The following is a 13,781-nucleotide window of genomic DNA, read 5'->3' as shown; positions in this document are numbered from 1 at the left end:
CTCAGCGTTGGAAAGTCACCTTCCTTCCAGCTCGGGTCATATCTCTCCCAAGTTACATTCACATACAACGAGGACGTGACCTGAGAACAAGCTAAGGGTGTCAACAAGAGTGTGTGTTTGTATGTCCTTCTCAGTTGGAGAGAAGAGAAGAAATTTTGGGGTTCTCTCCTATGGTTGCTATCTTATACCCATTTTAAGCATAATAGCATTTTTGGGGAGGGCAAGATTCCTGCTTATTTTTCAACGGAATCAATCCCAGAAGCTCCCGGATGTATTTTAAGCACCACAATACGCTCCTCCCAATAAATCATTCCTAATTTTTGGAAACCAACCAGTGGCTATCGATCCTTTTGCCTTTACAGTGCTCCCCTCCTCTCCCCAAATGTACAAAATCAAACAACGAGAAAGACACACACGCTTGGACCAAGCACCTTGTTGAAATTCACGAAGAAATCTACCCTGGGAAAAAACAGATTCTTATTACCGATCACCCTTCGAAGCGAGAATAGCTTCTTCCTGAAATGTGGGTTTTTTTAAAGAAAAATCCACAAATTTCTTTGGCAACACTTTACCACAACTTTAAAAACTATATATATATATATATATTTATTTTTTTTAAAAAAAATAACCAATCCAATGCCGTATATACAATATGGGATTGAAAGAGGCGAACCTTGCATGCAGTTGGTTATTTTTTTTTTAATCATCGCTTGTACAAAGAGAGGATTTGAGATGAGTTTAAGGCAAAACGGACGCGAGAGGTCAACGCAGGACCAAATGCGAGACAGAAATGCAGTTTTTTTTCTTTTTAGTGCAAACGCATCAAAGCTTGTGTTAAAGTGTTGCCGTCACTCACGCACAGCTCACTCCTGATTCCACGTCCTCCGATTTGGGACTCCGTTCCCGTCCCGCTGCCGTTTGATGCGGGGAAAATGCCAAGTCAGTACAATATCTTTGATGACAACCGTACGACCACGAAGGGACACCAAGGACAGAGCTAAAAAGCTCTGCTCTGGACTGCTTTTGAACCAGAGTTATCTTCCCCTCCAAGTAGTACTAGAGTTATGACTGGCGAGGACAGGGTGGGCAGGGCGGGAGAGTAGGCATTTTTATTTTGCTTTTTTTTTTTTTTTTGGCAAATTCCTCGTTATATAAATAAAACACAGTTCCTCGGACTGCCTCTAGGGAGCAGGGATGATAACCCGGATTAAAACCGGTCTAGCACCACCTGGTCGGCCAACTAATCCTTCAGAGAACGAGACCGAAAAAGGGGGCACTAAGGAAATGGGGGCAGCGGCTATGTTTGGGGGTTGGGTAACGGGCTTGAGCGGTACCCAAGATCACACTTTGGTTTGCCGTGTTGCAGAGAATTTGGGAAAGAGACCGCAGGCGTCCCTCGGCAAGGGGAAAAAAGAACACCCACTTGAACGACAGCGTCCGAGAGTTTAAAAAATATATAGATATACCTACAAAATGCTATATTGTGCTCATACCCAAGCGACATCCTGCCAGTCGTCTGATGTTTCTTAGCCAAAGAGGACCTCGCATCTAGCTGAAAGTAGAAGCTGGATTTAAGAGAAGAAGGCATCAAATAGGCGAAAGGAAAATAAGGGGGGGGGTTTTCATCAATTGTGAGGGGGCTTTGGAAGGGGCAAACAGAGAGAGAGAGAGAGAGAGAGAGAGAAAGAAGGACACACAACTAGGAAAACAGTCATGGAGACAGGGGTGTAAAAACAACCTGGGAGGGAAAAAACCACAACTTTTGGTTACTATAAGGAATCTCATGTATCTACCTATTTACAAAGTCCACGCTAATTTTTGCATATGCAATCATTGAAAATCAGTGCGAAGCCAAAGATCTCTGTGGAAGAGAAGGTGGAGGACGGGGTGGAGGGAGAAGGGAACACGTCTGTCCAAGTCCCCCCGGGACCGTCGGTTACCCCTCCCCTCAAAACGGACTACAATGGTGCAGGAGGAAAAAACAACAACAACAAAACAGAGAGGACAAAATGGACCCCGGGAACTTGACGTGTCCAAAAATTTAAAAACGGATCCCCCCTTCCCGTTCACCCCTTCATTTTTATTTTTTTTTAAATCTAGGTCAGGCATGTCTCCAGACTTGACCACTTTTAAGACTTGTGGACTTCAGCTCCCAGAATTCCCCTGCTAAGGAATTCTGGGAGTCGAAGTCCACAAGTGTTAAAGGGACCACGTCGGGCGACCCCTGGGCCTAGGTGGGTCAATAGGGCAGGTCAGAAGATGTTCAGCTGGCCGCTGAAGCGCGCTTTCGGATTTGTGCTCGGCCTGAATTTTCAGGGTGAATTGGCCGTCCCGGCGAAAAATACGTCAATTTGGAGGGGATATTTTGGGATGGTTTTTCAGGAGGTTTTTCTCCTCTGGCCCTTAGGTTGAGAAATACCTTTAGACTTACATACTTGATGAAGAAAGAGAGAGACCCTCAATTCTCGGGTTGCCAATATTTCCCGCCTTTTACAAGCTGGAAAGGAAAACCGGCAGGTCATCATTTTAGTGACGCAGCGGAACGAGGAAGATTATGGCGAGGCGGATTTATGGGAAACCCCTCCCGACAGTTTACAAGGCCTGGACTCTTAATCCTGGCCTTACTTCACTCTGCAGCGGCCAGATTGACATCTCTTGGTCAGCCCAAACGCCGAGACACTCCCAAGACCCACGTCGCAGTTGCGGAACGCACAAGCCCAGCACCGGCAATGAGACATGTATACAAAACCAGAACGACAAAAGAAAGAAAGAAGGGAAAAATAAAATAAAATAAACATACACAAACTCCCCCCCCCCATGATTCCTGCTTAAAAATTCAAGCTTCCATTTTTATATATATATATATATTGTTTTCTGAAGTGCAAACCACATTCGAGGTTTGCTTTTTATATATCTGCCTAAATTTTGTGGCGTGTCACAGAATCTAATTAAATCCAATCCTCTCTTTTTGCTTCTGTTTCCCTATCAAGCCAACAAACCAAAATGGAAAAATACCATTTGAGTCTTTTTCTTTCTGTCTTTCTTTCTCTCTCTCTCTCTCTCTCTCTCTCTGTCTTTGCAAATATATAGATATATATATATATATACATATTTGTTTTTCTCTTATAAAAATAAATTCAATTTTAGGAATTATTTTAATAAAAACAATAAACAACAATAAATTTCTCTCCGTAGAAGATGGTTTCAACATGTAAACATATTTGTTTCTTTCTTTTTTATAGATATATAGATATATATTTTTTCTTTTAAATTAAGATAAAGTGATTTTAAAGTACCCGTTCCATTTCAAAGTGCTAAGACTTCTTTGTTTCTAATCTTTTTTTGTGTGTTTTTTATTGCTTTTTTTTTGTATTAAATAAAACATCCATCTTTTTCCACCCAAGTCTGCTTTTTTTAATATAAATCCTCTCCATACCACACATGCTCCCCTATTTAATTACATTCGGCCAAACGGTTCATCTTTTTTTTTAATATACATTTATATTAAAAAGGAAATCTAAAAAGTGCTTGCCAAAAAAGAAAGAACAAAGAAAGAACAAAAAGAAAAGAAAAAGAAAATAAGACTAAAATTCTTCTCTCTTTATATATATATATATATATATATATATATATATATCATTTTTAAACTGTGCATTTTAAAAAACTCAGAAATGGCTAAAAGGTGCCCTTAGTTCATTTATTTATATTTTTTAGCTTAAAGGGAGCTGTGTCTAATAAATCTTTTTTTTTTTTGATACAGCTACTACTTTATCTAGACAATTGCTTCTACTAACACGAGAGGATAATAGGAAGAGATTTCATTAATTACCCCAAAGTCAACTTTGGACCCCAAACCTTACCGCGATCCAAATGGATACCCTTAAGTGCGAATCTAGCTATCTAAGGTTCCCAGAACGAGGGAGCATATAAAAAAAGGAAGGGACACAATTGGGAGAGAAAGGGTGAGGGTGGGGAAAATTACCTACTTTTTCTTCCCTGAATTAACTAAGGTTTAATTTATGACAGGAACAAAACCTCATTTTTCTTACAAAGCCATCGCTGGGCAAATATTTCCCCATTTGGCTCATTTCGGGCTTTAATGGGGTAGAGAGAAGGTGTTTAGAAAAAGCTGAAGGCAGAGAAGACAAAGGGGAGAATTTGAGGTACAAAAGCCCACCTTTCGCCCTGGCCTAGAAAAATCAAGACACACACACACCCCACCCCGGAATCCGTGTGACAGCTTTGGGGGGGCAGCCCAGGTTTCTCCCCAATTGAAGTGTCCCCGAGGTCTAACTCTGTGTCCAACCCACGAGATTTTGGGGGAGGTCCCGCCAAATATTACCGCTCTTCCTTCGCAAGCCAGGGCCTGAAGGCAAGGCGGCCCTGCCTAAACGAAACTAATCACCATCCAGTGATATCGGGACGTCTGGAGGATTTGGTAGAACCTCTGAAGTTGGAAGTGTCTCGAGGCTCGAGGCTCTGGGATGCCGACTGATTCAAGGACCACGTTCCAACGTACAAGAAGATTGAAATATTTGTACCAGCCTCTGAGGGAGTGTGGGTCAGAGGGGGGGGGGGAATAATCGGAAGAGCCCAACGCCCGGCTCATGCAATCGAGCCAAGCCGCGAGACCCCTTCCGCAGATCTCGGCGGTGGACCAAAAAAGATGCTCTTTGAAGACGGGAAAGATCAACTTTGTACTGGAACTTTCAGTACCAGTTAAAGCACGGCTTCGTTTGGTCACCCCAACGGAGGAAGGGATTTTCCACGAAGAACGAGATTTTAAGGAAATAGTCTTAAGCATCAGTCTTGGAAATCGTGGCTTGTTACAACTGTTGAGGGCAACTGTGGTTTGTTTGATCACAAATAATCCAAAAGGCAAGCCCTTGTAAATCCTTTGGCCCACCTAACACTACGTGGGGAACCCAGATTGTAAGAAATTTAAGGACACCAATTTGGCTTTTCCCTGCTGGACAGGCTCACATCCTGTCCCAAAACCTGACATTTGAGAGTCGTGCCCAATAAATGTTGAAACCCCGTTTTTTTCTACGAAACACCGAAAGCTTAAAGGCATTTGGTGCCCCTTCACCAAACTTTTAAAAACGGGCCCGAAATTCTCTGCCGACAGCCTTAAGAACTTTGATTTGACTGAAGAGGAAACTCTTCAAACAGCTTTGTAGAAAAAAAAAATGAGAATTTTAGAAGGTGGGGAGGAGGGGAAGGGGGGCATGATTGGGAAGAAACGGAGATATATATATATATATATTTCCCCCCTAAAGCTTCCTTTGTTATCTTTTTATGTCAGCCAATTTACTGACCCCCTTACGTTGCGTCCCTTTGGAACAGCGGCTTCTAAAATACCTAAAAATAAGGCCATTATAATATATATGTATGTATATATATATATATATATAGTTTTAAAACTTAAAAACTAAGACAAATTCTGGAAGCTTCGTTTCACGTTTTGCAGACCTATTCTCTCTAACTCCCCTTAACACCCCCCCCCGACCCCCAGCTCAAAACCTTGATCGCTGGGTGGTCTTCTTTTCAAGGCAGGGACCGGGTTTTAAAATTCATCCGCAGCTAACAAGAGTTCATAACTGAGTGGGAAGATCACAAAACAGAGATACATTAATTATACAGCTATAAGGCTATTCTGACTTTAGTTTTTGTTTCGTTTTTGTCCAAAAAAAAAAATAATAATAGTGAAGAAACCATATATATATATATTTTTTCTCTCAAGAGGAACCGGAGGAAAGTTATAACTAGATTTTGTGACACTTTTTTTTTTCTTTTTCTTTTTGGTTTAGGAAAGTCCTCGTGGTTTTTTTTTTTTTAAATCCCCCTCAGACAATCCCCCCAGCTACATTCAAACTTCCCGACGCCGCGTGGGCGTTCAAATTATCTTCAAAGTGCTGTTCTAACTCGTCCTGGGGCGCGGCGGGCCCCTGCGTCTCCTCGGCCTCCTCGCCCCCCGCCAGGCTGTCGTCGGGATTCGAACTCGGGACCGGGGCGACGGCCGCTTCTCTCACCCGGGGTTTGCGCCCCCGGCGGGAAGGGATGCCGTTGCAGCCATCTTTTTTAAGGTGCCGATGTAAATGGTCGGATCGGACGAAAGTCTTGAAGCAGCTCTCGCACTGGTAAGGGCGGAGACCCGTGTGGACGCGCATGTGATTTTTCAGGTCGTAGTTGTGGGCGAAGGCGGCCCCGCATTGCTGGCACAAATAGGGCTTCTCCCCAGTGTGTTTCCTCATGTGGACCTTCAGCTTGTCTTGCCTGCGGGAAGGGGGGGGGGGAAAGAAAGAGAATCAGGGTGAATTGGCTTGCTGACTGAGCTCGCTCTTTTTCTCGTCTTGGCTCAAGCTAGGAATCTGCAGAGATCCAACTCATGTTGTTTTTTTTTTATTGAAAGAGTTTTAAAAAACAAAAACATTTTCCCCCTTTTTCCCCCCTCCCTCCCAAAAAAAAAAAAGCCTCCCCCCCCCCCCGGCTTCCCGGGTCAATCACAAGGTATTGTTATACATAAACCAAACATAGAATAAAATTTTCCCTTCCAATCCAAATAACCACATCCAAAGCTTTTCATCTCCCAACCCCCTCCCCATTACATAAACTAACTTTCTAATTATTCAAAGGGAATGGGAAAAATGGATTGATTATCTACAAAACAGATATCAGATTAAGAAATATCAGATTGCCTTTGAATAATCATGTTTTGTTTTTTGTTTTTTTTCAAACTCCGCCACTTGAAAGTGGGTATCAGGGTTCCAAGTAATACTCCCATGATAAATAGGACTCCGAGGGAAGCAGATTCAAAGACTATTGCCTTATACACTGTAAGCCGCCCTGAGTCTTCGGAGAAGGGCGGGATATAAATGTAAATTAAAAAAAATTAAAAAAAAGAACGGATTTATTGGAACTATCATCTTGGAGAATTTATATAAGATTATATATATTATATATAGGGCCTCTGGTGGCTCAGACTGGTAAGACAGTCTGTTATTAACAGCAGCTGCTTGCAATTACTGCAGGTTCGAGCCCCACCAGGCCCAAGGTTGACTCAGCCTTCCGTCCTTTATAAGGTAGGTAAAATGAGGACCCAGATTGTTGGGGGCAATAAAGTTGATTTTGTATATAATATACAAATGGATGAAGACTATTGCTTGACATAGTGTAAGCCGCCCTGAGTCTTCGGAGAAGGGCGGGATATAAATGCAAATAAATAAAAAAAAGATGTTTTACAGGTGGCATCTACCCCCGACAAGAATTGCCAGAATGTCTAAGGACAAATCTGAAAAATTTATTTATTTATCAAATAATGTTGGAAATGTCATCAGATACCTGGATCATATTACCACATGCAGTGGACATGCATTGAAGCTAAAAGATATTGGATTAAAATACACACGTGGCTGGAAAAAAAATGATTAAAAAGCATATTGACTTTAAGCCAGAAATCTTTCTGTTGGGAATTATACTGGAGATATATACTAGAGATATAAAATATTTGATTGTGGATATTACTACAGCAGCTAGGATTGTATTTGCAAAAAATTGGAAAAATGAAAAGTTACCTTTGCAAGATGAAATAATTAGAAAAATGTTGGAATGTGCAGAGATGAGTGAATTAACATTTGAAATTAGAGAACAAGAAGATAAATATTATAAAATATGGGATTTATTCTATAATTGGTTAAATGGAAAGATATGTTAGGAAAAATGAGTGTAAGATATATGTATGGAAGAGATGATTATTTTGTGAACGCACAGGAAGATATGTTAACACCCTTAACAGCACGTTGTAATGGAATTGATTTGATGAGGTTTTTTTACTTTATGTTTAAAAATAAATAAAAATTTTCAAAAAAAAAGAAAGAAAAGAAATATCATCTTGGAACAGGCTGGCGAAAAACCGACTCTGAATATCCCTGCGGTTTTCACCAAGTGAAAAAGGTTTCCCCCTTTTCCAAACAGTCAGTCACATGGTCCAATAGTTGTGTTGTCCGGTTGCCTGGTAACAGCACTCCGCCTCTCTCCAACCCCCTGTGGGAATGTCCTTGATTCCCAAGAGAAAGCATTTTGTTTTGGCTACAACCCCTTCTATCTCTACTCCCCGCCTCCCTATCCCTCAGCTCCAGTGTGGCAACACTGAAGCTAGAAAATGGCCTCGCTGAAGCCAACTTCAGAGTCAACAGAGGGTGGACTTCGACTCCCAGAATAGCTAGGTGGGGAATTCTGGAAATTGAAGTCCAGGGGTCTTGAAGTTGCGGAGTTGTGAAAAACCACCGTATGGAATTGAGAAGAACATTCAAAGCAGCCTCCTTTAAGAACTGAGAGTATGTATGGCGGGCTGGGGTATTCTGGGAGTTGTAGTCCTCATGTCTTACAGCGGGAAAGTTTTAAAAGACCCCGCTATTTTAAAAGTAACATTTTTCATTTTAGATCAGGAGTCACCAATCCTATTAAAATACTAGTATTTTAAAAGATAAAAGATAAATAGAATTTTTTAAAAAGATAAATAGTATTTAGTGCAATATAAAAAATGCAAATAATTTTTCTGTGGACCATCAAAATTTTCTTGTGGATGGTCCATGGACCACCAGTTAGTGACCGCTGGTTTAGACAACTTCTAGATGTGATGACTTCAGCACTCATGTCTAATTTCTTTCTTTGCTCCATTATTTCCTTTGTAACCCCAACGAAGCCGTCGAGGTGATGGGCCGGTGTCTTGAGGCCGTGCGGGTCTGGATGGGGAGGAACAGGCTCCAGCTCAACCCCTCCAAGACTGAGTGGCTGTGGGTTCCGGTGTCCCGGTACAGTCAGCTTACACCATCGCTGACTGTTGGGGGGGAAGTACTGACCCCCAGGGGAAGAGTGCGCAACTTAGGCGTTCTCCTGGACAATCGGCTGTCTTTAGAAGAACACTTGACGGCCGTCGCCAGGGGAGCATTTTATCAGGTTCACCTGATTTGCCAGTTGCGCCCCTTCCTTGATCGGGACTTCTTACGCACGGTCACTCATGCCCTCGTCACTTCCCGCCTGGACTATTGCAATGCTCTCTACATGGGGCTCCCCTTGAAGAGCACCAGGAGGCTCCAGCTAGTCCAGAATGCGGCTGCGCGGGTGATAGAGGGGGCACCGCGTTGCTCCCATATAACACCTATCCTGCGCGGCCTGCACTGGCTGCCGGTAGCCTTCCGGGTGCAATTCAAGGTGCTGGTTACCACCTTTAAAGCGCTCCATGGCTTAGGACTGGAGTATTTGCGAGACCGCCTTCTGCCACAGATTGCCTCCTAATGACCTGTGCGCTCCCACAGAGCGGGCCTCCTCAGGGTGCCATCGACCAAACAATGTAGGTTGGCGGCACCCAGGGGGAGGGCCTTCTCTGTGGCGGCACCAGCCCTATGGAACGAGCTACCTCCGGGGTTACGCCAACTCCCCGACCTCCGGGCCTTCAAACATGAACTGAAGACTTTATTATTTCACCGAGCGGGACTAGCCTAAGACATATTTTAGCGAAATTTTAATGGGTTTTAATCGGTCTCTGACCGTTTTAGTGATTCAGCCAGTAAATATTTGTTTTTAATTGTTTTTAAATATTGTTATTTATTATATTTATATTGTATTGGTGTGTGTATTTTAACATTGGCTGTAAACCGCCCTGAGTCCTTCAGGAGATGGTGCGGTATAGAAATGTAATTATAAATAAATAAATAAAATAAATAAATAAAGTATTTTGTTTTTACAAAAATTAGAATTCAGCTGAATTCTCAGGATTGCTCATACTGGCTGGGAAATTCCGGGAATCGAAGTCCACTTATTGGAAAGAAACTTTCAACTCCCAGAATTCCTCATGCTGGCTGGGGAATTCTGGGACTTGAAAATTGCTCCCTGGATATATCCACCTAATGCAATTTTGAGCCGCTTTCAACTTCCATGCTAACTGGGGAATTCTGGGAGTTGAAGTCCACATATCCAGAGAGCAGCTTTGAAGTCCCAGAATTCTTTGGAACAGTCATGCTGGCTGGGGCACTCTGGGAGTGGACAATTGCTTCTTGGGTATATCCAGGGGTGAAATCTAAAAATTTTCCCTACCGGTTCTGTGGGCGTGGCTTAATTGGTGGGCGTGGCTTGCTGGTCAGGTGACTGAATGGGCATGGCCAATAATAATAAATAATAAAAATAATAAAGGATACAAAACGTGGGAGTGCACCGGTCTGCCTTCTTTAAAAATAGAGACACCGGTCTACTAATTGCCCTTTTTTGGGTGGCACCGATCTACCTTCTTTAAAAATAGAGGCACCGGTCTACAGCGCTGATCAGCTGTACTGCGGCCCTTTGAAGCGCCGCAGCAGTAATTTAAGGCCGTTTGCAGCTATATCACCACCAAGAGCTTCAAGGACAAAGAAGACGAACAGCGAGGAGTGGGCGGTGGGGCAGGGATTTTTGCTACCAGTTCTCTGAACTACCCACCCCCATTGCTACTGGGTCCAGTCCGAACTGGGAGCATTTCACCCCTGGGTATATCCACATACTGCGAGAGCCACTTTCAAGTTCCATGCTAACTGGGGGGACTCTGGGAATTGTAGTCCATGCTTGAGAAAGGCATCCATATTGGTAAGGCACTAACTTCTTTCTCTCCCAGCCTCTAAAACAGGCTAAAGAATTTTTTTCTTAGGGCTAAGTTCTGCTCGGTTACCTAAATGTGTTGCAACTCTTATTCCTTTTAATAACTAGCCCCTTGTAATATTAAAACGAGCTGCTGAGTGCCAGCCTCGTTGTAACCAAAATACGAGACTGGAATGGCCCTGAAGTGGACAAAAATTATAAAAAAAATAACTTTATGGGGAAAAACAGTTGAATCGAAGTCAAACGCCTTTTGCACGGATGCTGGGAAAACAAAGCAAAACAAAACAAAACCCAGATTGTCTTGCGGCTCATCTTCCATGGGTTTTTCAACTACAGGCAGTCCTTGACTTACGGCGGTTCGCTTAGTGACCGTCCGAAGTCACAACGGCACTGAAAAAAAGTCACTTTTTCACACTTGTGGCATCTCCGCGATCACGTGATCAAAACTTAAGACGCCGGGGCCACCGGTTCGTCTTTACGACGGTTGTAAGTGCCCCAGGGTCACGTGATCCCCTTTTCCCCGACGAGCAAAATCCACGGGGGATTCACGGAAGTAGTGTGGGACTAACTCAATCACGGCAGTGATTCGCTTAACAACGAAGGCAAGAAAGGTGGGTAAAAAAAAACTGACTTATCAACCGCCTCGCTTGGCAATGGAAATTTGGGGCGACGTTGCGGTATTACATCAAGGACTACCTGTCGGTCAAGACTACCATTCGGAAAAGCTTTTCCGGATGGCAAAAGCCCCCAGGATGGCAAAAGCCCCCAGGATCGGCAATCAATGTCCAGCAATGCAAAACACGCTATCATTTCGGAGACAGCCAGGGCTTTGGGCCGCTCTCCAGAGTGCCCGAGAGAGAAAGCTAATCCGATGTTCCAGTTTTGTACCGTCTTATGTCGTTCCAGGCCTCGGAAAAAAATCTTTTTTAATGGACTCTGGATGGCGCAGAGTATTCCCCTGACTGGATAGGCTAAAAGCATCATAAACCAAAGCCAGGAGAAGGAGAGCGGAAATGTCTGCTCGGAGTTAAGATGACGGAGTCTTGTCGGTTGAGCTGCAACTCGGTGCAACTCTCTGGAGGCGAGCTAGAGACACAGCTTTGGGGTTTGGGGGTGGGTGAGTGGGATGAGGTTTAACAGCAGGGGTGAAATGCTCCCGGTTCGGACCGGATTGCCCAATCCGGTAGCGATCGTGCTGGGTGGTTCGGAAAACCGGTAGCAATCGCGGTGCGAGGCTCCGCCCACCCACCCGGTGTGTCGTTACTTCCTGGTTTTAACCAGGAAGCAATGTGTTTTGTACCCTCTGCGCATGCACAGAAAGGTTTTACGCATGCACAGAAGTCCCCGCGCACATGTGGCATGTGCGGCGCGTGCACTTCCGAACCGGTAAGGAAGGTAAGTAAATTTCACCCCTGGGATCCTACCAGTTTAACAACCAGCTCGGTGATTGCGCGCTTTGCCCGAACCTTCCTTGCCAAAGGAAGAGAATTCAGCTAGTCGTCAAATTTAGCTATACAATTTGGGATGAACTCCCTTGGAATGGTGTGGGAGTAGGAATGGATTTCCAGAGGAAAAAAATGCAGACTACAGGAACCAGGAGCATCACTCAGGTGACCCTGAGGACATGGACCAACCTCCAAGTGGCCTCAACGACCCTCTAAAAAAAGATGTGGGGTGCTTAGATCTGGCTAAGGTTCCACTGGTTAATTGTCCTCGCTATTATTTATTTATTTATTCGATTTTTATACCGCCCTTGTCCCGAAGGACTCAGGGCGGCGCACAGCCAAATAAAAACAACATGCACATAGACAAAAATTAAAAAGCATATTAAAAGGCCGCGGTGTGGCTCAGGCTGTAAGAAGCCTGTTATTAAACACAGCTGCCTGCAATTACTGCAGGTTCAAGCCCCACCAGGTCCAAGGTTGACTCAGCCTTCCATCCTTTATAAGGTAGGTAAAATGAGGACCCAGATTGTTGGGGGCAATAAGTTGACTTTGTATATAAATATACAAATAGGATGAAGATTATTGCCTTACACACTGTAAGCCGCCCTGAGTCTTCGGAGAAGGGCGGGATATAAATGTAAACCAAAAAACAACAACAACTGATTATAAAGTGGCCGATTAAAATTAAAAACTAAAGTAAAACAATCCTAAAACCCCACTTAAAATTTCATCAAGCTAGCCCCGCACGGTGGAATAAGAAAGTCTTGAGCTCGCGTTTAAAAGACCGGAGGTCGGGGAGTTGACGCAACCCCGGAGGCAACTCATTCCGTAGGGCTGGAGCCCCCACAGAGAAGGCCCTCGCCCTGGGAGCCGCCAGTCGACATTGTTTGACTGACGGCACCCTGAGGCGGCCCTCCCTATGGGAGCGCACAGGTCGGTGGGAGGCTATCGGTGGCAGTAGGCGGTCCCGTAAGTAACCCGGTCCTGTGCCATGGAGCGCTTTAAAGGAAGTTTCTCCTTAATTCCAGGTTGCTTCTCTCCTTAATCAGTTTCCAACCGTTGTTTCTTGTCCTGCCTTCGGGTGCTTTGGTGAATAGCTTGACCCCCCCCCCTCTTCTTTGGGGCAGCCCCTCAAATATAAGAACACTGCGATCATGTCACCCCTAGTCCTTCTTTCCATCAGACTAGACATACCAAATTTCAGCAACCGTTCTTTATATGTTTGAAGAAGAGACTGGACTGCCGTTTGTCAAAAACGGTGTGTGGGGTCTCCTACTTGGATGGGGGGCGGGGGGGGGGGCTGGACTAGATGACTTACAAGGTCCCTTCCAACTCTGTTCATCTATAGTCCATCAAACCATAAAGTTTTAGCCTCCAGTCCCCTAATCATCTTTGCTGCTCTTCTCTGCACTCTTTCTAGAGTCTCAACATCTTTTTTACATCGTGGCGACCAAAACTGGATGCAATATTTCAAGTGTGGCCTTACCAAGGCCTTATAAAGTGGTATTAACACTTCACGTGATCTTGATTCTATCCCTCTGTTTATGCAGCCCAGAACTGTGTTGGCTTTTTTGGCAGCTGCCGCACACTGCTGGCTCCTAGTTAAATGGTTGTCCACTAGGACTCCAAGATCCCTCTCACAGGTACTACTATTGAGCAAGGTACCACATATACGGTACCTGTGCATTTTTATGGTTCTAACAGTCA

At 44.1% G+C, this 13,781-nt stretch overlaps 1 protein-coding gene across 1 annotated transcript in view; it reads right to left on the bottom strand.

Moving 5' to 3' along the window:
- Positions 1-1,619: 1,619 nt before the first annotated feature.
- ZBTB7A (zinc finger and BTB domain containing 7A) overlaps positions 1,620-13,781 on the bottom strand; it is an 88,328-nt gene continuing 76,166 nt past the window's right edge. The window contains exon 3 of the mRNA XM_058163626.1: positions 1,620-6,276. Within this exon, the coding sequence (XP_058019609.1) occupies positions 5,847-6,276 (430 nt within the window). The 3' untranslated portion in view covers positions 1,620-5,846. The remainder of the gene's footprint in view (positions 6,277-13,781) is intronic.

The sequence above is a fragment of the Ahaetulla prasina genome, chromosome 1 (genome assembly GCF_028640845.1).
Source record: "Ahaetulla prasina isolate Xishuangbanna chromosome 1, ASM2864084v1, whole genome shotgun sequence".
NCBI classification, from domain to species: domain Eukaryota; kingdom Metazoa; phylum Chordata; class Lepidosauria; order Squamata; family Colubridae; genus Ahaetulla; species Ahaetulla prasina.
The sequence above is the reverse complement of the archived record's forward strand: the minus strand, read 5'-3'. Positions and strand labels throughout refer to the sequence as shown.